The sequence below is a fragment of the Tachypleus tridentatus genome, unplaced genomic scaffold, assembly GCF_004210375.1.
Source record: "Tachypleus tridentatus isolate NWPU-2018 unplaced genomic scaffold, ASM421037v1 Hic_cluster_2, whole genome shotgun sequence".
Taxonomy (NCBI): domain Eukaryota; kingdom Metazoa; phylum Arthropoda; class Merostomata; order Xiphosura; family Limulidae; genus Tachypleus; species Tachypleus tridentatus.
The window spans coordinates 32,484,104-32,510,023 of NW_027467782.1; the positions used below are offsets into that span (position 1 = coordinate 32,484,104).

The 25,920-nt window shown below is 29.5% G+C and overlaps 2 protein-coding genes across 3 annotated transcripts in view; both read right to left on the reverse strand.

Annotated features, from left to right (window-relative positions):
* Window positions 1-224: 224 nt before the first annotated feature.
* Window positions 225-6,137, reverse strand: LOC143242148 (anoctamin-4-like). The gene is made up of 6 exons (XM_076485468.1): window positions 6,024-6,137; window positions 5,638-5,741; window positions 3,858-3,992; window positions 3,237-3,400; window positions 1,951-2,033; window positions 225-299 (listed from the first exon to the last, which is right to left on the reverse strand). The coding sequence occupies exons 1-6, from the start codon at window positions 6,120-6,122 to the stop codon at window positions 225-227; spliced, it is 660 nt and encodes a 219-aa protein (XP_076341583.1). The 5' UTR covers window positions 6,123-6,137.
* Window positions 6,138-6,511: 374 nt separating this feature from the next.
* The window catches only part of LOC143242147 (anoctamin-6-like), a 37,610-nt gene continuing 18,201 nt past the window's right edge, over window positions 6,512-25,920 (reverse strand). The window contains exons 1-7 of one of the 2 annotated variants that reach the window (XM_076485466.1): window positions 24,147-24,288; window positions 23,070-23,135; window positions 22,176-22,267; window positions 20,895-21,050; window positions 17,877-17,972; window positions 10,707-10,855; window positions 6,512-9,524 (exon numbers count right to left, since the gene is read on the reverse strand). In XM_076485466.1, the coding sequence (XP_076341581.1) occupies window positions 9,377-9,524; window positions 10,707-10,855; window positions 17,877-17,972; window positions 20,895-21,050; window positions 22,176-22,267; window positions 23,070-23,112 (684 nt within the window). In that variant the 5' untranslated portion in view covers window positions 23,113-23,135; window positions 24,147-24,288 and the 3' untranslated portion in view covers window positions 6,512-9,376. Of the gene's footprint in view, window positions 9,525-10,706; window positions 10,856-17,876; window positions 17,973-20,894; window positions 21,051-22,175; window positions 22,268-23,069; window positions 23,136-24,146; window positions 24,289-25,920 lie in introns of those variants that run through there. The other variant, XM_076485467.1, reaches the window with a different exon arrangement.

Genomic DNA, 25,920 nt, shown 5'->3' on the forward strand with positions numbered 1-25,920 from the left:
AAAGATACATCGCTTGTTAATTTTGTTTGATAGAGTTATTTAGTTACAGTTTTGTTGTAAAACCAATACCAAACACTTTTAGTGTCATCATAAAACTTATAATCTGATAATCAACTACAACATTGCAAAATCATCATCAACAGATAGATCTAGACTTGTATAAAAACTGGACAAAAAGTCAGATGTTTGTTTTGATGTTTATTATAAATTGATAACTGCTGTTCTTACCCTGTAATAAAGTTTACTTTCTTTTTCTTTACTGTTGATAATTTGGCTAAATATTCTGGCCTTGGATGTTCCTGGTGATATAAAAAAAACACACATTATGATCAAGAGTTCAGGTAAAACATCATATCTGTGTGTTAAGAAATTTACATTTTTAAACATGTATTTTTGAGAAACTTTCTCAAAAGAATAACTTTAGGGAACATTCAAACATTATTTTTATAAATCAAAGTTTGAAAAGATGTTCAAAGGAAAATACTAGAGAGTAGCTGTAAATATCATACTGGAAACAAACAAACTTGTCCTGAGCACCCACTCAAGGCAGGAAAACAAGGTCATTAACCCTTTCACATCAAGAAGGTCAAGCTGCATATGTCACAACCTTTTACAGAGTTAAATTCAAAATTTAATTAAACTAGTTTATTATCGATGTATACAAGTAAACTTTGCATCACAATGTAATTACTGAATCAAATTTTAATAGTATTTAAGTTCTTAGATTCTTCCTTTTTTTATAATTTACTTATCACCTCTACAAGAATTGAATAATTTTATGTAAATTAGTTATTATAAAGTAGTTATTTTACGGCTTTCTATCTTATTCGTTCATGATGTCATACACTAGGAAATTAGTCATTTAGCACGCACACAGCTTCTCTTTTACAAGCTGCCAATAGTTCTCTATGATGTTGTATATCCATAGACTTACCACTATATCAGCAAGGGGCATTTAGTGTGGTAGTGCCATTAGTAAAGAACAAAAAAAGATGCTGGTAAACAGTACATTTTATGTTTTTCATGAATATTCTTTATTTATTACTATAAAAGTAACTAAAATGAAAAAACAAGAAAGTTGTTAGGTTAGATTAGCTAAAATAATGAATAGTAATAAGAAATATTCTTCATATTGTTTAATGTAATTCAAAAGGGTAACATGAGCTGAAGGTTCACCAAGTGATTTAAAACTTGTGAAGAAGGACTGTTTGTTTTGAATTTTGCACAAAGCTACTCGAGAGCTATCTGTGTTAGCCGTCCTTAATTTAGCAGTGTGAGACTAGAGGGAAGGCAGCTAGTCATCACCACCCACCGCAAACTCTTGGGCTACTCTTTTACCAATGGATAGTGGGATTGACCATGACATTAGAATGCCTCCACGGCTGAAAGGGCGAGCATGTTTGGCGTGATGGGAATGCAAACCCGCAACCCTCAAAGGAAGGATTAATAGTTAAACATGGTTCAAAAGTCAATAAAACTGTAAGATTAAGAAGAAACAGAAGATGTATATTGTCACAATTTGTTGTCATTTTAGCACAATAAAAAAGTAATTAACAATTATTTCATAATTTTTATGGTGGTTATGAGGATGTTTAGATTGGCTGATCATTTGAAAGTTACAGCTTGTAAAATAACAGATAAAATAAACTTTTTTACTGACAGCAAACATCATCTGATATTTATGAAGGAGGTTTAAAGAACTACATAAGTGAAATTTGAAAATTTTTAAATGAAGTATTTTTTAATCTTAACATGAAAAATCACTTTGCAATCATAACAGTCAACACTGACAACATATAATTAAAATACTTGTATGATTACTGTCAAATTTGTCATGACACAACTAGTACCTTCACAATCACAATAGGTATACTGCCATGGTTAAAAGTTCATGTCAAATACACAAGTCCATTGTGATAAATTAATAACTGAAATAAAAGTACACATTACCTCTAAGGTGTCAAAATTCGTTGCATCCCAATGGTGGGTGATTTTTGATGAGTATCTTTTCCACAATTCCATAAAGATAACGGCTGAAAGTAAATAAAAACAAAGTGATAAAGTTTATCATCACTAAAGACAAAAATCGCAACAGAATACAAATTACTCTTTAAACTTATATGGCTCATGATAATTTATTCAACTATTTTTGTTCACCAAAGTGTTAGTAATAATAAACTTTGTAAAGTGTTTTCTTTTTTCCTTGAAAAGTCCCAAATTACAGACAAGATATCTCAAAGTAATAACATGCTTTTGGAATTAATTTGAAGTGTTTGATGTGAGACTTCAGTAATAGAAGTTTAAAGTCTTGAATGTGTAGCAAATTTGATGTGCTTTATGTTGGTTTGAAATTAAGACCATTTCAAGTATTGCAGGTTGGACGTTTTTATGTTGAAGTAACCCTTTTGCTATGGGCATCCATTACCACACATATCATGAGGATTTTCTTAGTGAGTTACTTTCCCAAAATTCAGGTCCTTTGTAAGGTCAGTTTTATGTTACTGGATATGGTAGCATGAGCATACATGCACCTTGTCATTGTAACTTCTACACTGTTATCCAGACACAGTTGAAAGATCAATATAATAAATTTATATATGTACGTGGTGTGGACAAGAAAAGTGGCCTCCTCGAAAATACTGTTAATTTGTTATATATTTTATTTGATAATAGAAAAATGTGTTAAATGCACTTCACAAGATCTATTCCAAAATAATATCAAATAAATTAACATTTTCAAGGGAGAGGCACTCTTTTGTCCTCCCCTTCTATATAAATGTATAATGTTATCAAATTTAAGCTATTTTATATGAGTTATAGTTTGTAGTTATTCTAGAATGAAAAAAGGCATTATTTATATTAATTTCCTAATTGTTTATAGTGGTCAAATCTATCAAGCCCATACAGAGTTTCATTAGTAAAATAACAGACAAAACATTATGTTTTTCTTTGTACAAAAATGTTTGATAATTATCTGGAGGTTATAAAAATTTTATATGTAAAATTTGAACATTTTCTGATGCACACAAACATTTTTAACCTTAAAATCAAAATTACTATGCATGTTAGATAGTCAACATGCTAAAAGAAAATAGGCATAAGAAAAGCGTAACTTAAAAAAGTCTTAAAACTAATTTACAAAAAATTTGATATTTTGTGTATGAAAGCTCTAACAGAGTCTGAAGAAGAGAATATTATTTATATAACTTTAACATGTAAATCTATATAATACTTACCCCAGAGTGACATAAAAACAGCAAAAAATACAGCAGCACCATTGTCAAAAAGATGTGTAATTTTGACAAAAGTGCATGTCTGTCCTAGCTGTTCATATTTACATCCTTTTATGTCACACCGAGGACATAAAATTACGTCATTGTGGTTCTCACAGACGTCCTTGCTGTAAAAAAAAAAAAATGCAATTTTGTTTTAAATTTATAGAATAAACACAGTACAGTTGAACATTTAAATCAATCATAATATACAACTATCAATTTCAATGATAATGCCACATAAACTAACTAATTAATTGAAATTATGTTTAAATCAATTTGTCACAAAATTATTGAAAATATTTTTAGGTACATTAATGGTTAAAACATATCAACCAATAAAATTAATGGTTCCAATTATTACTCTTTGCAATTATTCCAGCTACAAATGTCTTGTGCAAAATAATTAATTAGTTAAACACTGATTAATTAGTCCAGTGATTAATTACTTAACACATTCCATCAATTACATATCTCTAAATAACTGATTTATTTGAGGTATAATTTAGAAAATGATCAAACATGAGTTATAAAATAATAAACTGTTTGATAACTCTTTTAACTTTTTTCTCCCCTAATTCATACCTGTGAGCATCACCCACCAAGGTGAAGAACCCATAGATGAAACACAGCACTCCTACTGCTGAAGCTGGGATCAGCATACAGGTATAAAATCCCAGCCAAGCAAAGTAGAGGCCAATTTTCACTCCAAAATATTCCCTGAAAAAATTGAAAGGAACAAACAATAAAGTGATTCTTATCAAACAAAATATAGTGGATACAATAACTAATGAGGAACTCCAAAAAATCAATCCATAAGAACCTTTTTTTTTTTTTTTTAAAGATTTGTCTCAATTTTAAACTCTGATTAGTATGAGAGCAAAGTGATTTTCATGCTAAAATTAATAATATGTTTATATCTTTAATATTACAGTTTCCAAATTTCATTTGCATAGCTTCTAAAATCTTCTAATTGAATATCAAGTTATTTTTGGAAAATATTTATATGTCATGCATTAGTGTCTCTACCTTCACATTACATGAGCTCAGGCCATTTGTTTAACCTTGTAACCACACCAAAAAAAATATGAAAAAAATTTTCCTTTCTAAAATCCCTGCAGAGCACAATAAAAGCTTATCATTGTTTATCCTGACTATCTTCAGGCTTGTATCAGTTAAATATGACAACTTCCTTCATACTAAGCCTATGTAACAACCCAGGAATCACCTTGTATACACTTCGTTCAAATTACAGCATAAAGTTATGTCATACAAACAATCTTCAAAAGTATATACATATATTGCAAATAAATTAATCTATTTCTTCATTCATATATTCTAATGTTACCTAATAAGTATTATTTTTATAATAAAAACAAACAAAATATGTGCATAAAAATAACAAAATCTAGTACTTTATTGTGAATGCTGTAATTTCTTTTGTTGTCAAAGACTTAAAGTATTGATAGAGGCTAACCCAAATTTTCCATGGGGCTGTTTTTCATTTTTCCCCAAATTATTTATTAATTTCATACACACAATTTAGAGCACAAACAATAATAAACACAAAGAATTCAATGTCTTATAATTATTACAATTTAACTGGTTTTCTAACTAAACATTGTGCATCAAAACACTTTCCTTGGCTGGTTAAACTAAACATAGTAATAGCAGATTTGAATCTATGTTCCAAAAAAATTAAAAGCCATCCTGTGAACGAGATGACATTATACATAAAAGAGAATATTAAATATTTATTTTCTAATGGTTATCAATAATGTAATAGCAAATGTCAAAGACAGAGAGAGAGAATTATTTACATTTTGAAAGACTGTATGTCGAACAGAGCTGTATTCAATTTCAGTGAACCAAACACAAGTGAAAAGATGTCTAAGTTTAGCAATTTTAAACAAACAAGTGCCATCACGTGATACAGAAATGTAAACACTAAGACGTTACAAATTAAAATATTTTACTTTTGAAATTCAGAAATTAAAACTATTATATAACAGAAACATCTGATTAACTACATGCTAATTCTATTAGATCTACATCTCTTTTGGTTGGTTATTACCACATCTTTATTGAATTTTGTAGCTCAATAAATATAATACAATAGCAACAAAAGAGAATTCTCTCCCTCCTATCATGACTGACTCTCCTTATACATAATTATTGTATTCAGAATGATCGCTTTCAAAACACAACTTGTAAGAATAAAACTCCAACTGAGACTCTAAACATGGCATACAAATATAAGATGTTTTTTTGGTAATTTCAATCTTTAGGTAAAACTCAAAACTTTTACCAAGTGATTTTTTATATTAAATAAATAAATTCTGTCCAGGAAATTATTAACACTCACTTGATGTCATCAAGGGGTTGCTTTTTAAATATTGTTGAAAACGAAGCCCAGTTGTTCAATAACCATTTCCTGGGAGCTTTGTCATCTGAAGAATGACATTCCCCCTAATAATACGTCAAAATAAATTATCAACATAACCATTATTTTACTGATACAGAAAGTGAAATATCAACTAATAAAAATATGTTAAAGTGTACTTTGCTGGAAAATAATATTAATAACAAACTACAGGAGCAACCCTATCACACAAATTCATCAGGTCATAAACCTGATATAATACACACTGGCTGTAGAAATAACTGTGAACAATACTTTTAACATATGAAAAATTGTACTTTATCAACATCACGCACACTTGGAAAGAAGAATCCAATAAGTTAACTGACCTCATGTAAAGGAAAGGCAGCTTCAGAGACACGATCTTTGATAAGCTTTGTTATTCCTGAAAAAATAGGAGAAAAACACAGTATAAATACATAAGGCATGAAATATTTAAATATAAAAATATTTAATAAAACAATGTTAACAGTGATTGCAATGACTTTTATTCATCACTATATATCATGTCATATATATTGAAACGCACATATCATACGTAACAAACCCAAGCACACATGTCAAGTACTACAGGGTTGCCAGTGACTAAGTCTTTTTTAGTAGTTTAAGAAGCCTATAACCATATTATTATTTACCAAATTTTCACTTTCTTATTCAGATGAAATAAGGTTTCATTATACTGTTCTGCTGAACCATTGAAAACAGGATTCAAAATTAAAGCTTACAGAGAAATAAAAAAGAAACTTATTGGATTGCTAATCTAAATACTGATCAACCTTTTGGACTTAATCTGGAACCTGGAATCGTTGATCTTCGTTCACTGGTTTCATCTTTGTCAAAAAAATTATTTTTATTCTTTGCTTATTTATTCTCATATTGTGAAAGCTGAATTTACTGACACATACTATTTGTTTAAGATAATTTTTCATATAATTTTTTATAAACTAATTAGTATATCTTTTTCAACCTGTCTCCAGGTGTCACCTTTACTTTACTTATAAGTGCAGTTTTAAATACACACATATTCAGCCATTTCTGAAGTAAAATATTCCTTGCACCTTTTCGCATATATTATCACCATTGGCTATATTATACTGGAAATGAGACGTTTACACAAGAACATAGAGAAATAGACATTTCTTGGAAAACCACATGATGTTCCTGATGTCACTAAACTACCTTTATTTGTATATCACTCATTTGATTACACCACCATTTCTAATTTGTAACTGAAGAAAGATCCACTTTTCAAAAGTGCTCAAATTGTGGGTTTTTTATTCATTTCTATCAAGACATCTTGAACCAACATGTTTTTACAACATCTTGAATGACCTGTACAATATATTGTCCAAATAAAAAAGCACACACACCTCCAATACTTATAGTGGGTTACAGTCTAAGAGCAGAATTAACTGACTTCTTTCCAAACTGTTTATTATCAAACGACTATGTATATTATATCACAACACAAAACAACTTGTTTTTACCTGTTACAATGCTAACTATATAGGACTGACCTAAACATTAGGGAAAGTTGCTTACTTTCTACATAAAATACAGAGTGGACCACAGCTGAAGTTATTTAAATTAACTGTGCATTGGTTTCCACTTCTGTGTGATTGTATCAGGAATACCCAGGGTTACAAAGATTTTATTTGTTTCTATTAAGACTTCTTGAACTCACATTTTTCTCACATCATAATTATACTGTTCTCATAACATCTTTAGTTTTTCACCTATGTTCTGCTATTTCTTTATTCATCAGTTAATCTGTCAATATTACAACTTCCTAAGCTTTAGACAGGAGACATTTGTTCTATGTACAGGCAGTAAAACCATAAAATTAAAAGAAGAGTATAGGGAGATGCTAAGTTGAAACTTTGAAGAAAATAGAAAGCCTAGCATTCAGAGAGGAAAAACATGTTTGTTCATTATATTTCATATTTTTCAGTTTCTCATTTCACTGCACATTGGTAATTTCATTTCTATTAGTATTACGGTTGAAAAATAGTAGATGATATGTAAAGTTTTGCCAGAAAAATATTTTTGAAAAGAAGTATTTTTTTTTACTTTTCAAATGGAAACTTTCACTCAGACTGATTCATTTTAGGCTTTAGAAATTCACAGACAGATCTTTATGAGAAATATTGATTACTTGTGTACAGTACAGTTATAGCTATTAATTTTTATATTTATGAATATTATTCAGCACAATTAATTTTAGGACTAAAACTTAATCTAGTTGAAACTTATGAGATATAATCAAGTGTTAATAAGCAAAGGTAGCCAACCAATCAATCAGTACATTCTAATAATTATAGCTTCTTGTTTTCTGTGTATTAACTTATGAATATTAAACACTTCTTGTCAGTTTGCTATATAAAATTAGATTCATTAACTGTTCACATCATGTGATAAATAACAAAACTTCTAGTACACACTGATAGTCTTATGTCAAACTACATTAAAAAATACAAGTCTCTGAATTTAAATTGTAAAGTTTAATATGACAGAAAAGTTCAGGTGGACATTCCATCTTGGGATTTTATATATACATGAGAAAATAAATCAGCAGCTGGTCAGTACAAGGTCAAAACAAAATATAATGATGACAAGTACAAATCATTATAACCCAAAGGGTATTTTAAGACACAGATATTTAAGTGTTAGCCCTAAAAATACACACTAACTTTTAATTAACAGATTTCTTAACATGATTTTTACGAAATATTTGAGGACTATCTGTGCTAGATGTCCCAAATTTAGACTAGAGGGAAGGCAGCTAATCATCACTGCCCACCATTAACTCTTGAGCTACTCTTTTACCAATGAATAGTGGGATTGACTGTTACACAATCATGCCCCCACAGTTGAAACGCAAGCATGTTTGGTGTGACAGAAATTTAAATCTGCAACCCTCAGACTGTGTTGCAAGTGCCCTGTCCATCTGATCATGCTGAACTAAATAATTTAAGGATATATCAGTAAATCAAAAAAGGTAAGCTATGCAAATTTCAGATTCTTATTTGTAATTATGTTTAGCTCATGTTTCCATCTTACTGTAAATTTTACTTGCTTGCTGTTCCTGTTAGTAAATCCTAACATAGACTTTCCATAAAAGTGTGTGATTCATTTTTGTGTACAACACGGAGGCAGTTGTGGAACAAGCACTTTGAATCACTCGCAGAAGAGGTTGCAGCAAAAGAGAAAACAATTTATGAAAGCTAATTTGTACTCAAAACTGAAATTTGTATCACCACTTGTATATGATGGTACTTTGTGTAAAACTTTTTTACAAGTAAACATGATGAACTACCTTTCAGAATAGTTGGAAGATTTACAGAAATTATTACAAAGTCAATTTAAAAGTTTGCTTTGTTTGGAAACTTTTTTTATACTTTAGTACCTCTCAGAAAAAGCTACCTACATGCATATTAATTATTATAAACTCATCACTAAGTGTTATCATTTTGAAATACAAGGTATAAGTATGATACATAAAAGAATTTCATATTTTATAAAAGTAATAGAAAAAAATCAGTTTTCTCTCCCAGATAATCTAATGACTCAGTTCATAATGAAGAAATATATTTTCAAAATGTATAAATTTAGCTTAAGAATTTTTTTCAGTAATTCTAATGCACAGTAAATTATACAGAAAAGAAACTAAATACATATTATGTTAAAATATAGTGTGTTTTTTTTCACTTGCCAAATGCATAAGATTCGTTTGTGTTGTTACTGAATCTTTTCTCTTCAAAATGAAGTCCACAATTTGAGCACGTTGGGCTGGATTGAAAAAATCTTCTTTTTTCTCTGGAACATCATATCTTTAACAAGACCAGTAAAATAACTTTTACACAAATGTGAACACACATGAACAAAATATTTTAAAATTACAAACCTCTTTCATCTGTCAGAACAACAAGTCACATTTAAAAAGTAATTAACTATTAGAGTTCCTTAAGATGTATAACACAATAAATAATAACACAGATGTAGTGACATGACAATACTCTTTTCTTACTGGAAACCTTTACTGGGCCAGTAAAGGATGCTATGATTTATGTTATTTATCTTATTCTGATGTGACATTACATGCACTAAATATAGATCTTACTTGCCAATCTAAAATGTTTAATATAGAAGCTGATGAACCATACAGGCTTAATAATAAAGACAAATCTTTTGTTAAATCTAAAATACTTTCTAACCAACTTTACAAATAAAAAAAGGATAATTTTGATTTATTTTAATGGTTACAAGATTGGTCATACTGACAAACCTCATACAGAGTTTGGGTAGAATAATACAAAATACAGTCTAGTTTCACTGACTAAAATGTTTTAAGTTTATTTACGATGTTTAAATTTAAATTTCAGATGATTTACGTTTTTAATCTACATGATAATCACTTTACACCCACAGTAGTCAATTTTCTGATTCCACATATTCACAGACTCTTGCAGTGAAAGAGACTTCATTATAAATTATGTTTTTCTCAACAAATGATTTAATGATCATTCACAGTTGATGAAATTTTTATGAAGATACACAAAACGTATTAGAAATTATTGTGGTGAAACTATAAAGATAAATTTGGAGTCACAAACTTGGCAGATTCAACCAAGCCCACAGTGAAAAGAAATGATGGTAATGATTTGACTCACTATCTGTTGTTTATGGGTTCAAATCCCTGTTATCCCAAAACATGTTCATACTTTTACCTATTGGGATGTTGTAACATTAAAATCCATTTCACTCTTTGTTAATAAAAAAAGTAGTTCAAGAGTGGGTAGTAGGTGGTTCTAAGTAGCTGTCTTCTCTTTGGTATGTCACTGCTAAATTAGGGATGACTAACACAGTTAGCCCTTAAGTTGCTTTGGCCAAAATACAAAACTAACCAAACATTAAAAAATATTAAAACACTCAATGTACAGGATATCACCTGACTAAAATTAACAAAGATTTGTAGCAAATAAAATCCAGAAAGCCCAAACATGTGTACTTACAAGTATTCCCTAGCTCTTCTATATTCAGTTGTAAACTGTTGCCTCTTTGATGTTTTGGAGGCAAAGAGGTGTGAAATTGAATGACAAACACCACTTATACCTCCTTTTAATTTTTTTTCATTACCCCTTGAAAGCTGAAACTCTGGTACCTAAAAGAAATACAAAAATAACATTTTTAAACTGGTGTATGATTTTAAAAATGCTGAACTCCTCAAAATACATGTGAAATGTATAACAAATTTATCACAACATAATTTATAACCAGTAGAAAATCTGTTAAAAAAACTGATACTATTCTTCAAAAGAGAGAGAGAGAAAGGAAGGAAAATATAATATCACAATAATTTATGTTTGAAGCAGGATATACTCAGTGTGTCATTGAGAAAATATCTCACTGTCTCTGGCTCTCTAATTAGCTAAATTTATCAATTATCTGTAAGATCATATGGGATGAATCATACTTTAATCAATTATTTGTATTCTAGACTTTCTATTGGTTATAAATTTAATAGGACTTAGAAAAATGTATCAGCAATTTGTAAATTTGAGCAAGTTGAAGGGCACGTGTGGCAAGAAGTTCTTCCATCTTCATTGGTTGCTCTGTAGTTCCATATGATTGAAGGATATAAGATAAAGATTTAGAAGATCAATGACATTTTACATAACATTTCATAGTTTAAGGGGGAAGTTCAAAAGAGGTCATAACTAAAGAACAAATATTCAAATTCTCACACTAGGGTAATTTAAAATTGTTTTAAATATTTTCTTATATTATTAAGAACTAAAAATATTTATATCTTAAAAGCTGCATTATCATCTATGGTTTGTTGTCAAGTTTGTTCGTACATCATGGTAGTTAAGTGGTTTAATTATATTTTGAATCTAAATTAAAAAAAGTCATGACACGTTAGTTTAACCAGTCTGTGTGCTAAAAGTTCATACATCCCAAGTGTCTTGTCTGGATCATGAAAGGCATCAACCAATGTACTTATAGTTTTATTTGGACTATACTCTGTCCTTAAATACAAAATGATTAGCAAGTGTACTGCAAGTGATTCCAGTGCCAGCGGTAAGCCAAAAAAACTGCGAGAAAAGCCTTCTCAGTTACAACAAAACTGGAAACCATCAAGAAGTTTGATGAAAGCCAAAGACTTACTAAAAACTCCAAAGCATTTAAGTTCTCACCATCAACTACAGCAACTATCAAGAAAGAGAAAATTATTCAAAATGCTGAGTCTTCCATACGTGCATCTGTTAAGTTACTAAATCAGTATTGCCTGAAGATAATGGATAGCAAATGCTGACTTGACAGATTAAAAAAAAAGAGCATAATTTACACAGCCTACAGGTGGTAAGTGCTGACAAGGAAGCAACATCAATATGCCAACCAGTTTTAAAAGATATTATTGAACAAAGAGGACATATGACCCATCAGGTTTTCAACATTTGAAAGACTGATCTATATTGGAAGAAGATGCCAGACAGAACAAGTTTAAACAACAAAAACAAATTTTGAGGATTTGTTTACAACTTTTCTGCCCTGCAGTAGAGAGATGTTTCTCTATGGAAAATGCTGCCCATAAATCACTAGTGGTTGATGACAAATCACAAAATCACCCTAACAACCTAATTTACATATCAACAAACATTTCTGTGGAGTTTCTTCCTCCAAACACCACTTCATTGATCCAACCTATAAATCAATACATCATAGCTTCTTTTAAAACATATAACTTGTGACAAATCTTCAGATAAATGATCAGGGGCAGTAGATAGCAACAGAAACACCTAAATCAGAAGTTTCTGGAAACCATTGAACATCAAGAACGTGAAGAGGTTACAACCTCCAATATGAATGCAGTTTGGAAAAAAAAAAAAAAAAAAACTGGCTAAAACGTGTGCACAATTTTCAACCTCTTGTTAAACAAAAATCACATCAGTTTGGATTTTAGTGGAATTGAAGAGCAACTCATCAATGACTTACTGATATCATACAATAAACAAATTTCCAATGAAGAACTGATAAAACACTGACCAAAATTAGCTGCTTATGAATAGAAAGATGACTAAGAACCAGAATAACAATTGTTTTTAAAACAGAAAAAGCTGCCAAATTGATTTTTACTATTTTATCAAACTGTCAAAATCCAGACCAAAATTGTGATTGAACCCTCAATAATTGAACACAATGTTTAAAATGCCCTAATCTTGTATAAAGAACTTTACAGAGATAAAAGGTGAGCATGCTAGACAAACAGCATTGGCAGCATTCTTCAATCAGTCTACACCACTGCTTCCTAGCCACGATGATGTTGACACTCCCACTAGGTCCAGCATGGCCAGGTTGTTAAGGCACTCCACTCGTAATCGTAATCCGATGGTCGCGAGTTCAAATCCCCATTATACCAAACATGCTCACTACTTCAGTGGTGGGGCATTATAATGTGACAGCCAATCCCATTATCTGTTCATAAAAGAGTAGCCCAAGAGTTGGCAGTGGGTGATGATAACTAGCTGCCTTTCCTCTTGTCTTACACTACTAAACTTGGGACAGCTAGCACAGATAGCCCTCATGCAGCTTTGTTTAAAATAAAAAAAAAAATAAATAAAAACATTTGATTATAGTAATAATTACACCATTTTCTTTTAATTAAAATTTTAAAAATATCATTCATAAATAATTTCAATATATTTTGCAAACTACAGGAATTAATACTCAATGTTAGATGTTTCTATGATAATATTTTCCATCAAAGTTATCACGGTTTTTAAACACGCAAATTCTTACAAGCTATGTATTTTTACTCAACAAATACAGGAAATAACTAAAGGAATTAATTTCACAAGTTTCAGATTTATATTTCTTCCAACTTCAATATTTTACACAATAAATCTTTGCATATTAGTTGTGTTTGTGAAAGTCATGATCAGAGTTCTAAACACTATAAAACATATCTGCCAGAATTTACTTTGGGGAAAAAAAAAAAAATCAAAGCATATTATTCTATATTGACAAATAACAGTTTGGTTAAACAACATTACAAGATTTCACAGACAGAGCTCATATGCTCACTCTAATGTTTCACAAATGATGTTTCCCCTATCACAAAGCAAACACCATATTTTTTCAACATTGTTAGAAATCCAATAACCTTTTTTGCCACCAATAACACGAGTAACAGTTTTACAAAATAATAAAACTTTTTTCAAATCTTTCACACATCATGCAACAGATTCACTGTTATGCATTTGTTCTGATGCCTACATTTCTTTCAATTTGATGGTTGTAGTGTATATTGTTGGACGTGTATTATGCAAGCCCCAGCTGTTTTCTAACTTTGTAGAAGATTCTTGAGAGTAAGAATCAACAATATTTATTTTACAAAAATGCTTACACATATTTAAAAATGGTTTAACATTCAAGAATATCTCCTTAAACCATATAAATCGATGCACCAAAAGGCAGAACAATTTTTTTTATCACTACAATCAGTGCACTGCAAGCCACAGAAGCTATAATTGTGATTAATACTTATTAATCAGAAAACTATAGAATTTGATCAGGAATGTTTATAGATACTGAACATCACAACCTGTTTAACTTCAGTGAATTGAGTTATGGCATTAGTATATTTACAAGGACATTAAATATCTTTTGTGTGTATCAATCTTGTTGACAAATGACAAATTTAATACATATCAACACTTAATTAACATTTAAATTAAAATTTCCAGCTGTTTGAAATTGTAATACATTATGTACGTAACATGATAAATTGGAGACTGATCTGAGATAAATTACAATACATAACAATCAACAATATAATTTCTCTAAAATTAATTTTAAGGTAATAATGAATCACTGTTATATTGCAGCCACGATTAGCTTTACTTCTCTTTAATATCTTACTATATATAATTAAAGCATGTTCTTTACATGGTGTATTATTACAGTACTAACAGTAATTTTGTTGTAGTAAATGTATTTACCATTTGTACTACATCTTGTCCTTAGTCATAATAATAATAATGATGTTAGCTTTCCAGCTACTTCTTATAGTTTCACTTTATTCATTACTTCCTGTACTTACACATTACATCAGTAAAGATATAATGAAACACACATGTGCAGCCACAGTGAAGTAATGTTCTTGTTATCAGAGTATTTTTATTTGAAACTATGTTCTGCAATAAAGAAATAGCTCTTGCATAAACTTTTTTTCTAATTTATTGAATCTTGAATGCAGCACAAAGTGGAGAATTGTTTTATGGATTTTTGTGGTACCAATACAAGTTAGTTTGTTTTATAAATCTATTTTTATTAGCACTACTTTTGTCATGACATTTTAATCATAAAAATTAATTTATATTGCTAGCTTATTATACGGAATTAAGCCTATCCTAAATCACCTAAGCTAATTATTATCATGAGTTATAACTGGAATTACAGCCAAGAATATCACTAACAAACAACAATACTCAACTGACAACAACAAAGAGATTACAAGCAAAAATGTAAAACCGTATATTTAATTAGTAATATCTATTACTGAGTTGATTTTCATCGGTTTTATGTGGACAGCTGTCCTGTATCAGATATTCAAATTAATTACATAATGGTCTTGACTTTGTTGTAGCCTTCTGTTAAAATATTGTATCACAACAATAGTTTTTTATCACACCAACTCCACATTATACTGTTGACATCCTCCTATCATCCCTTCCTTGTAAACAGTGATGATGTAACACTGAATAAGTTCCCACCAGTTGAATGTATTATGCTACATAGCAATTAGGGATGGTACAAGGAGTGACAGTGGTCTTTAGAATAATGTTGACTCTTTTTCTCATTATCATATATATATACCATATGTTTCAGCAAGAAAAAAACATGAAGTCAAGCTTATCATTTGAAACATTACTTTTCACCAAATTAGAGCAGTTTATTCGAAATCAGCTCCCCTCATCAGTAACCCCAGAAAAGTAAACTCCTTGCAGTAGGGGACTGTAATTTATATGACTGAATTTTCCTTTATTCACCACAATACACCTACATTTGTAAACATATTTAAAGAATATAAGTGGTATTTAGCACTAGTTGCTTCAGAATGAATGAAAGTCATTACAGTAAAAAAAAAAAAAATGCTTAAGTGCAAATATAACGAGTTATCTCCTTAATCACACTTTAAGAGAAAGATCTGCATGTTAACGCTCTAGTATGATGAGACAGATTTGAATTACAGCACTGTACCTAAAATGATTAACTTTTACACATTTGGTTTATGGCAAATCAATGGTCCTTTGACAATATTAAATGTCATGAGTATACTTACAGAAGAGACTCAAGAATGTTTGTCAAAGCCCTTTATGAAGAAGAATATTGATACGGAATGCTTTTAACGAAACACAGTTCAAATAATTTGACAGTGCAACACAGCCATGAAAGGATTTACTAAATACACTCGAGAAATACATCACAGTCCTCTGTGAGGAAAGATGTTTATACAGAATATTTAGAGAAGCAAAACAATTTAAAACCTTTTAAAATCCATGAAAGAATTTGCAACAATACATTCAAAAACAGTAACAAGCTTCAAAACCACATCCCAAACAAGTACAGAGCAAACTTAAAAATTTGGCTTAGGAAAATATACCCTTCTACTCTAAAGATAATAAACAATTATTCCAAAATTTACATTAATCTCTAAAACGAAAGGACAGCAAGAAAGAACACTTTTTCTAACTTATGATTCATCAGAATTCACGTATATCAGTATTTTATGCTCTATCTGACGTGTAATATTTCAGGATTGATGTATAGAAAATATCAAAGGAATAGTATAACAACACGATCATTTTTAAAATAATACAAGAATGTTATAATAATCATTTTAATCCAAACAAAAATGCACAAATTTTGCCAAACATTTTGAAAATTATTTCAAACTGTCACTGCTACAATCAGTAGTTAAGTTTTATAGCTGACAACTGTGTGCAAAAAAATTGTGGAACAAATAAAACTCATTAATATTTCATAAAAGTAATTGATCCTGTAATGTTTCTGAAAAAAAAATTAGCCAACTATAAAAGCTGTGATATATCTTTTACAATTCATAAGTTAGTACTGTTCCATTGACCTCTTCATTGCACATACATTTAACATTAAGATATCTCAGAAGCAGCAAAGACTGGGAATATAACCACTATGTGGAATTTCATGAAGAAATTTTTCATGTCACAGTAAACTGTAAATTTTTCTTAATTAGTTGATTATAGATTCCAAATTAAGAGTATGTAAAAACAGGATTTTAAATCCATCTTTTGTATGTAACGTTTCTGTGCCAACACAAACATTTTTTCAACACAAGGATTTATCAACCAGGATGGATGTGATGGTAGACAAAAAAACCCTATCCAAATATGTAATATTTCTTTTCTACAAAATGCAACATTTAAGACATAACTGGTTTCAACTCCCTTGATATGTTGCTTTAAAATTATCTCTTCACAAATGTCTGTAAATGCTAAGAATTTATTTGCATTTTACTTTACTTAATCCAAAAATGAGAAAATCAAAAGCTGTTCTCTTCTAAACACCATTTCAGTGTAATCACAAAATCAAATTAAAGAACTACTTCCAGTGGTGGATTAACAACATGCAGTGTCACACAGCTGTTGAACATCATTTAGGAAGGAACATCACACTGAGTTTTATGGTCATGCAAAGGAAACAAACTTACTTAACACATTCCACCAGACAAAAAGGGAAATCCATGAATTTACAAAGAAATAATTGTATAACAACTAAATACAGTAATAGTATAATAACTTCAGCTCTGATTAATATCAGTGATACAGTGTTTTGTTTGAAGATACTTTTATTCACATCATAAATATACTTGTGTAAATTAATTAATTTATTTAATATTTTTAGTTCAAACTTGCATATAGTTGAAGACAATTTGAAGTAGAATATACAAAGTTGAAAAGAATAATTACATAAATATTTGGTTATAATTAATACAGTACAAGTTTTCAACATAATTCTAAACACTGGTAAAACTTCCATCACATTTTCGTCAGTCTCATAAAAAGCTTGCATATCTTTACAAATCAATGAGCAAATACTCATTGTAAACTGTATAACAAGCTATCATTAAATCATCTTACCTCCTTAATCGGCATTTTCATCTTTAATATTTCAGCATATCGAGTTAAAACTTCCCATGGGGCATGAATTTTGACAAAGTTTACACCAACAGAGCACTATTGAAAGATAAAAAATAAGATGTAACCTTACAGAGGTTTTCTTATTGTCTATTTTCAATTCAAATGGTATTGTGAGTAAAAATATAAATAAATATATGATTTAAAACATATTTCACACAATTCAAAAAGTTTGAAAATTTTAAGATAATAGTCCAAAAATATGTTTTTCAGTAATATAAATAACTTTTTTCATATTTTAACACTCTTACCACGAGCTCAGTACAATCAACTTGGTTTGTGGCCCCATAAACCTTTAGTTACATAAAATGTTTTATGTATTGAAATTTCACAAGCTTTCAGTGAACATTACCAGATTTTTGAATACAAACACCAGAAATAAATCAAATTATTGACTGCTCCAAGTGGTTATTACAAAAGATAAAAAATAATTTCCTTCATCTGAAAATTATCAAATTTCATTTGTGTAATCTCCAAAACTTCTTGAATAAATATCAAAAGTTTTTCTCAATAAAACTTCATATTCTATCTTCTATTTTCTCTATCCTAATTCTCCATGCATTTTTTTCAGTTTGACACTCCTCATAAACACCATGATAAAAAAAAAGGAAACAAATCAAAATTATCATTATGTTCTTTCCATAATGACTGCAAATTGTAACAGGAAACTATGATTTTATCAAAAGTAGCTTAAATATTGTGATGATATAATTTCTACTGAAATATTTTTGTTTTATTGCTCTTTGAACTGTGTCTAACTAATAATTCCACCACAAAAGTTGAAAATCCCATGACAAAGTGTATCATATATTACATGATCAAATAATGTAACTCATGAACTACTCACAAGCATACCTTGTGAAGCATTTGTAGTACCATTATTATTTTTCTCTACCTTACCAAATTAAACCTTCTTCAATTTAACAACTATCTACTTTTTTTACATTTTATTTACCTTCATTATAATGAATAAAAAATAGATGTGAAAAACAAAAAATTACAGTACTTCACTGGATCTTCAAATTTTTTGTTTTTGACAAAATTTAAGCCTAGTGTTTTGTATTAGTAGTATAAACAGGCTAAAAATTTTTGATTTGTTTAATTAATGCACTTACATACACAAAATAATAAAACATGGAAAACAAACAATCTCCTACAACTATCACAATTTCTCTGGCTTTCCACCTATGAGATAAAATTTCAGGTAAGCTCATCAAAATGTTTCACATGGAAATAACATTTGAACTGGAGGGAAAATAAACAATTCTCTGAAGAAAAAAAATGAAGTAATATAATATATAATTTGTTAGATTAAATCTTTGACTTTTTTATTGCATGTAAATAAATATAGTTTATGACATCAGAAAGAACTACTGGTAATTTGTGAAAGAAAGAATGTGAGAGGCAGGTGTGGTAAGTGGATCTGATTTTCTTATTTATGGCTCTGTAAATTAATTATATTGAAGGCTTTAAAAATATGCTTTGCTTGAGCAATAACTATGTTACAACAAATAATTTCTACATCTACTTTTAGGAGAAGAAAATAAATAAGAGAGGAGACAAAAACTAGACGGTAAATTACACAATTTTCATACTATGGGAGTTTGAGGATTTTTTTAAAAGTATTTACTTATAAAATTAAGAATTTAAAATTTATGTAATATTAATATTTTAATTATTAAACATCTTTTGATTTCATGTTTATTCATATACAATGATATTAAAGTGAGATAGTTACACTTTAAATATAACTGTGAAAATGTGACATAAGCCCTAAGACCTATCCTCAGGATGAGGAGTAACCAATTTACCACATGCTATATTTCATTTATTTTTAATTCTTTTATAACAGCCCATAAAAGGTCTCAAAAGGAGAAAACTTAAATGCACTAATCACATCATGTTATTACTTTATTATTTAAAGTCAGCTCTGGTTCTATATTTTAATACATTAAAGAATTGATTAAATAACATATGAATATCATGGTTCACACAGTAAAAGATGTTTCTAGTGTGGTTTCTACATCATATTTTTGTTATGAGTACAATGTTTGTTTGTTTTAGAGCAAAGCCACATTGAGCTATCTGCTGTGTCCACCATAGGGAATACAACCCTGGATTTTAGTGTTATCACTAAACTTATCACTATCCCACCAGGGGAACAAAAGCAAGAATGAGCAATATGTGATTTCTTTAACGTACTTTTGTCAAATATTATTAAGTTAAAAACCGTTTTTGGGTAAAAATTCATTTCCACAGCAAACAGAGTATATACAACTTAATATATTAATTTAAGCTTAACCTAAATCTCCTTAGCCTAATAAACCTTATAAAATATTACTAGGATTATAAGTAAAATTATTAATAAAAACAGGTTACCCAACTCTTCACGTAACCATTGTAAATATTTTTGTGATACAGTATACCATTAGACAGACCAGTGTATCAAGCTTGTTACATAATTTGTTGATCTATGCACAAAGCTATCTTTTATCTTAAGAAATTACTAAAAACAAATGTTACACTAATAATTATAGCACTAGCTTTAAATATTTCATATGAATAAACTCTTGAAATGAATATTTTTTTTTCTAAGTACTGGTAGTTTGTTAAATATATGATGAACTATTTAAAGTTAACAACTAAAGAAAAGGAATATTTTTGTAATATAAATATAAAACAAGTCTGAAAAAAGACACATTAAAAACACAACAATGAAAGATACAGCAAAATAATAGCTTTGCAAATAAGCAAAAATCTGAAGACTTGCATTTATTACTTTAACTACATGATATGAAAATAAATCTTGTACCCAAACACACAATGTTACTTTAATTACATTTTATATTATCATAAATATTATGTTTCGTACTTTATTTTCTTATGTAAAACAAACACCTGAACCATCTGTTAACAATTCATCATGAAATAACAAATATGTAATGAAAAAACAACATTTACTTGATGAACATGTTCCAGTTCAAGCCCTTCGTCCTCCAAATTGGCTTCAAAAATTTGTCTAATATTTCTGTGAGGACCACTGTCCTTCTCTGAAGATGGCTTATAAACCAACACAAAGTCAGTTTGATGGTGTTCATCATCAAACAGAGAAGGTTCCTAGTTAATACAATTCCAAAATTTTATAACTCTAATTAGGTTTTTATTTCATCTAAACAAAATCATTATTGGTTTATCTGAAGGTTTTGTTTCTTGTTCATAATGAAAATAATTTAATATATACATATACACTTGATCTTTTCTCATCTATCAAAAGTGAATCTGTATTTATAAAAAATTATTAATAGGCTTCTAAAGGGTATATAAGCACATTTACTGAAATATCCTAGTGACAGTTTGTAATTTCTGTACATGTAAAGCTCACGAGCTGCATAAATGAATAAGTTTTCTTACCACAGAACATGGGGAAACCTCCCCTAAACTTACTCCCACCCAAAAAACTTTGTTCAAAATTTAAGGGTTTTATTTCTAAATGATAACTTTTGTAATAATAAATAAGGGGCCCTTAAAACAGGACCATTTTAAACATACTTCTAAAAAAAGATCTTTGAATATAAAACCAGACAATGTTTATAGACATAGTGTGTCTTTAGCACAGGAATCTTTTGCACCACAGAATTCACCAAATACAATTCTTCCCTTCGAGAAAAAAATGTTGAAAGAAAATCTTTAAATGTTGCAGAATAGTTTATGATTTTGAGGAAAAAAAGCATTTAATTTCAGTAATTGATGCAAAAAAATTACATCATGTACATCAAACCTGTCATATTAATTCCCTTGATAAAAAACAAGACATGTTATATACACAAAGGGGCACAGTAAATATTTATATTATGAATAAATATACAAAATATAATCATATCAAAATTACACTAGTGTTCTATATATATATGTATTTAAAATGCTGGAAAGAATCAAGCCAACTTAAGGTGTATATAAGACACATTTATTCCACCATTCAATACCTCAATTATTGAACTACTTAATTCACATGACAGTTGTACATTAAAAAACTGTTTATAAGATTTGATTTTTTTACATACACCATTAGAACTTTAAAATACAAGAAATTTGAATATTTGTTGATGTTTTTAAGTAAAAAAAGTTAGCAACGTAACTATTTTGTAATGACAAAACAGGAGAAGTGCTAATAAACATGCATCATGTAATAAATAATAAACAGAATCATAAACTCTTTTTAACTATTGAACAATGTAATAATACCTCTGTGGATTCCTCAATCTGAATATCAATTTCACTTGATATTGATCTCGCATCTTCAGCACTTTTATAAGTGCTGGACTCAGACTCTGAATCTAACAGAAATAATAATAATAAAAACAATTAAAGAATACACAAAAATGGTAATTTTTTAATGTTGTTCACTGTTGAAATTAAAAGTAAATTGTAAGGAAAATCTGGTTTTCTTATGTCCAAATGTTTTTTACTTTTCAAATATTAACCTTCAAAATGAACAAACAAACACTACCTACACTAACCAGTCTTTTATATCTGCCAGGTTACGTTTTCAATGAGATAATGACAAACTGTAGTTAGTGACCAATCAATCATAAAAAATGGCTCTAAATTAACTGTTTGTTGAATATAATCTCCTGTTAGCTGTAAATCGTTTTTTAGATATTTAAAAAAAAAATCAGACTCAAAACAATTATAAATGTCATTTAACTACAGTGTCTCTACAAATATTTGATTTGCCGTTCGTCACGTGAGTTATACCAGTTTCAGAGAATTTCACCACTAATGATTTAGCCTCGACAAGCGCAAATTGAGGGGTTAAATTCCCTAAAACTGGTATAATGTTTCAACAAGTGGTGAATGAAATGAAAGATCTTACTTCATATTTATTATTTTAAATCCCTCTGGTAAGTAATTCACAAGAATAAATTCAGCACATTTTATGTACATATAAAACATTTTGTAGAACAGACAAAAGCACATTTTTCTTTAGAAAGTAACAGTTGAAATGATGATATTAAATCAAAATTATTAAACACATATATAAAATGACAAGAAAAACTTGTACCATTACAACATGGAAAACATGTTTCTTTTTCAATATTTGTCTTGAAATATTTAATATTCTTATTCTGTACTTACCTGCTAAACTTCTTTGGCCTGATGTTGAAATGATGGCCCTCATTTTCTTAATGTTGAACAGCTAATCTGGATAACCAAATGTGACATTTACAGAAACTTTAAGACACACTACACTTGCTAAAGGTAACCATATATTATTATTATTATTTATTCAACCAAATTACTCAATCTGTGTGAAGTTAGGGGCTTTCTTGAACTGTGCTCTCAGTATAGTCATTCTGTAAAACTGTTGTGATACAACTTGTCATCTACACTATTATTATTTGAAGCATCAAAGTAGGTGGCTGGAATTTTGTAGTTCGGAGTTCTGTACAGCAAGATGACTCCATAAACTTCAACTGTATAACTTAAATGTTGTGCACCACTTTAAACAGTTATAGAAATACTGACACATTATCCACAAAACCATTTATTTATAAAGAACATGTGCAAGCACTGTGATAAGTGAAATGCATGAGAATGAAGACAACTAGCCCAAGTTACAGCAGAAATAGCCAAAGCTAGAATATTCACAAATGATGATGACCTAACATGGTGCAACACTCAACTTTGAAGATGTTAAGGAAAAAGATACATGTTTGAAACTAATTATTCAGTAGATCAAAAATAGTGTAGAAAAACTCTCAATTCCAACATTTTTTAAGTACAACCTTAAGAAAATGATGCACTTGGCAGTCCAGGGTCGTAGATGTTTTACACCCGATGGGGGGAATGATTTTTCTAACCACTTATGTGGACTGTTCAATTTGCAAATTGGTAATCTCTGATTACGTGAACCTGAGAGCGATAAACATGCAGTCACAAAGTAATCTTGTTGCCACAATACTTGCATGTATACTTAGGCCTACTGACTGATACTTACGAATTATCGCTTAGATCGAAAAGCTTAGAAGCACGCCTATATTAAAGATATATTATTTATATAATTAGGCCTATATTAGGCCTAATTATGTAATTCGATTGGTAAGAATCACAAGAAAAACACAACTTGTAGGCTTGTGATGCAATAAAACAATTCAAAAGACTAAACTAAAATAAATCTAATTAACTTAAGATACGATTTAATGCGAAAAATACCTTTAAAATACTCTTTATAAAAAATTTGTTTTCTACAACTAGAACGTTCGATTATCTTTCAAATCGTAACGATGAAGCTTAAGGAACAAACGAAGGCAACTGCGCAGGTTCGAAAAGAAGACATGCGCATTGCATACGACAGAAAATATGACGTTCGCCTTTGTCATTATTTTACAGCAGTAATATTGTTGTTTATCTGTTAAATAGCCATTAAAATTAAAATTTGCAAATAACAATTGCGTCAAACTCTATTTTTAGATAAAGATTGAAATTTTCTCGCGACAACTAATAATCTGTAATTGAGTTACCACATAAAATCCTCTACAAAAATTAAACTTCGATAATTATGCACTGTACTTTTATATGTATGTAAAAACAGTTCGTTTGGGTTGAGAACTTTTTTTTTATGTAAAGAAACAAACAACGTTTTGACCTTCCTTGGTTATCGTCAGAGTTACAAAGAAAAAAAGAAGTAACGTTTTCGTAAATTTGGTTTTTAGATTTCCCACCGTAAACAGAGTTTGATAATTCATTATACAACTTTGCAACGAGAATATAATAATAACACCTAAAATGATTTCAAGACAACAAGCACTGTCATCGGAAATTTGAAATTGTTTCTTTTTTTTTTTTTTTGCACCCTAGTGGCACTGAAGTATATCTGACGACTCGCACCGGTAGAAACCGGGTTTTGAATCATGTAGTGGGCAAAGCATAGATAGCCCGTTGTATAGCTTTGTGCTTACTTCTAAACAAACCAAACCAAAATATTTTGCCTTTAATAAACAGTAACACGTTACCTGTTTTGTTTTGTATTTAAACAGGAATGCATGACTTGCTTCGTTTTTCAACAAAAAATGCATGACTGTTGTTTTCTCTTCAACAAGAATGCATGACTTGTTTGGCAAAAACAAACAAACAACGTTTTACCCATAATTCACAACTACTGACTAAGACGTAGTAAAAACAAACACTCCAACATATCCTGAAAGGTGACATCTACTCTGCCAATGTTTATACTTGGGTTCCTTTGTCTTACAATTCTCACTGTTAAGTATGAATAAAGATGATGCATCAACTTTATCAATTCTTTTTACAATCTTAAACACCTCTATCATATCACATCCCTCCTTCAATTCTTTTTTTTAAGAGAAGGCAGAATGAGAGATTTCAGCCACTCCTCATATGACTACTCCATCCTAGACATCTTTCTAGTAACTCAACTTTGAACCCCTTCAAAAATTTAAAGCCCTTCCAAAGATAAGGATACCAAGACTGAACACAGTACTTCAAATATGATATAACTAATGAATCATACAATGAAATAATAACTGCTTTAGACTGATATTGAAAATCTCTGTTGATATAACCTAAAATTTTATTTGCTCTACCACCAGCAATAACACAATGCTTGGATAGCTTCTGAGACTGATCAGCTATTATATTAAGATCCCTTTTTCTCTATTGTTTAGATTATTCCCATCCAAATTATTATTCATATAATGATAATCCAGTGGCATTATTTTACATTTATTATAATAAAATCCCATCTGCCATTCATTTTCCCAATTCACTGAATGATACAAATATTTCTGTAAATCAGCAGCATTCTCTTCACAGGCAGTAACACCCTATGCCTTAATGTAATCTGCACATTTAATTATTTATTGACCATTCTTTCATCTGTGTCATGGATGCATATCAAAAGGAGCAAAGGTCCTAAGACTTGAACCCTGAGGTACCTCATTTGTGACATTAATCTAGTTTGGTTGAA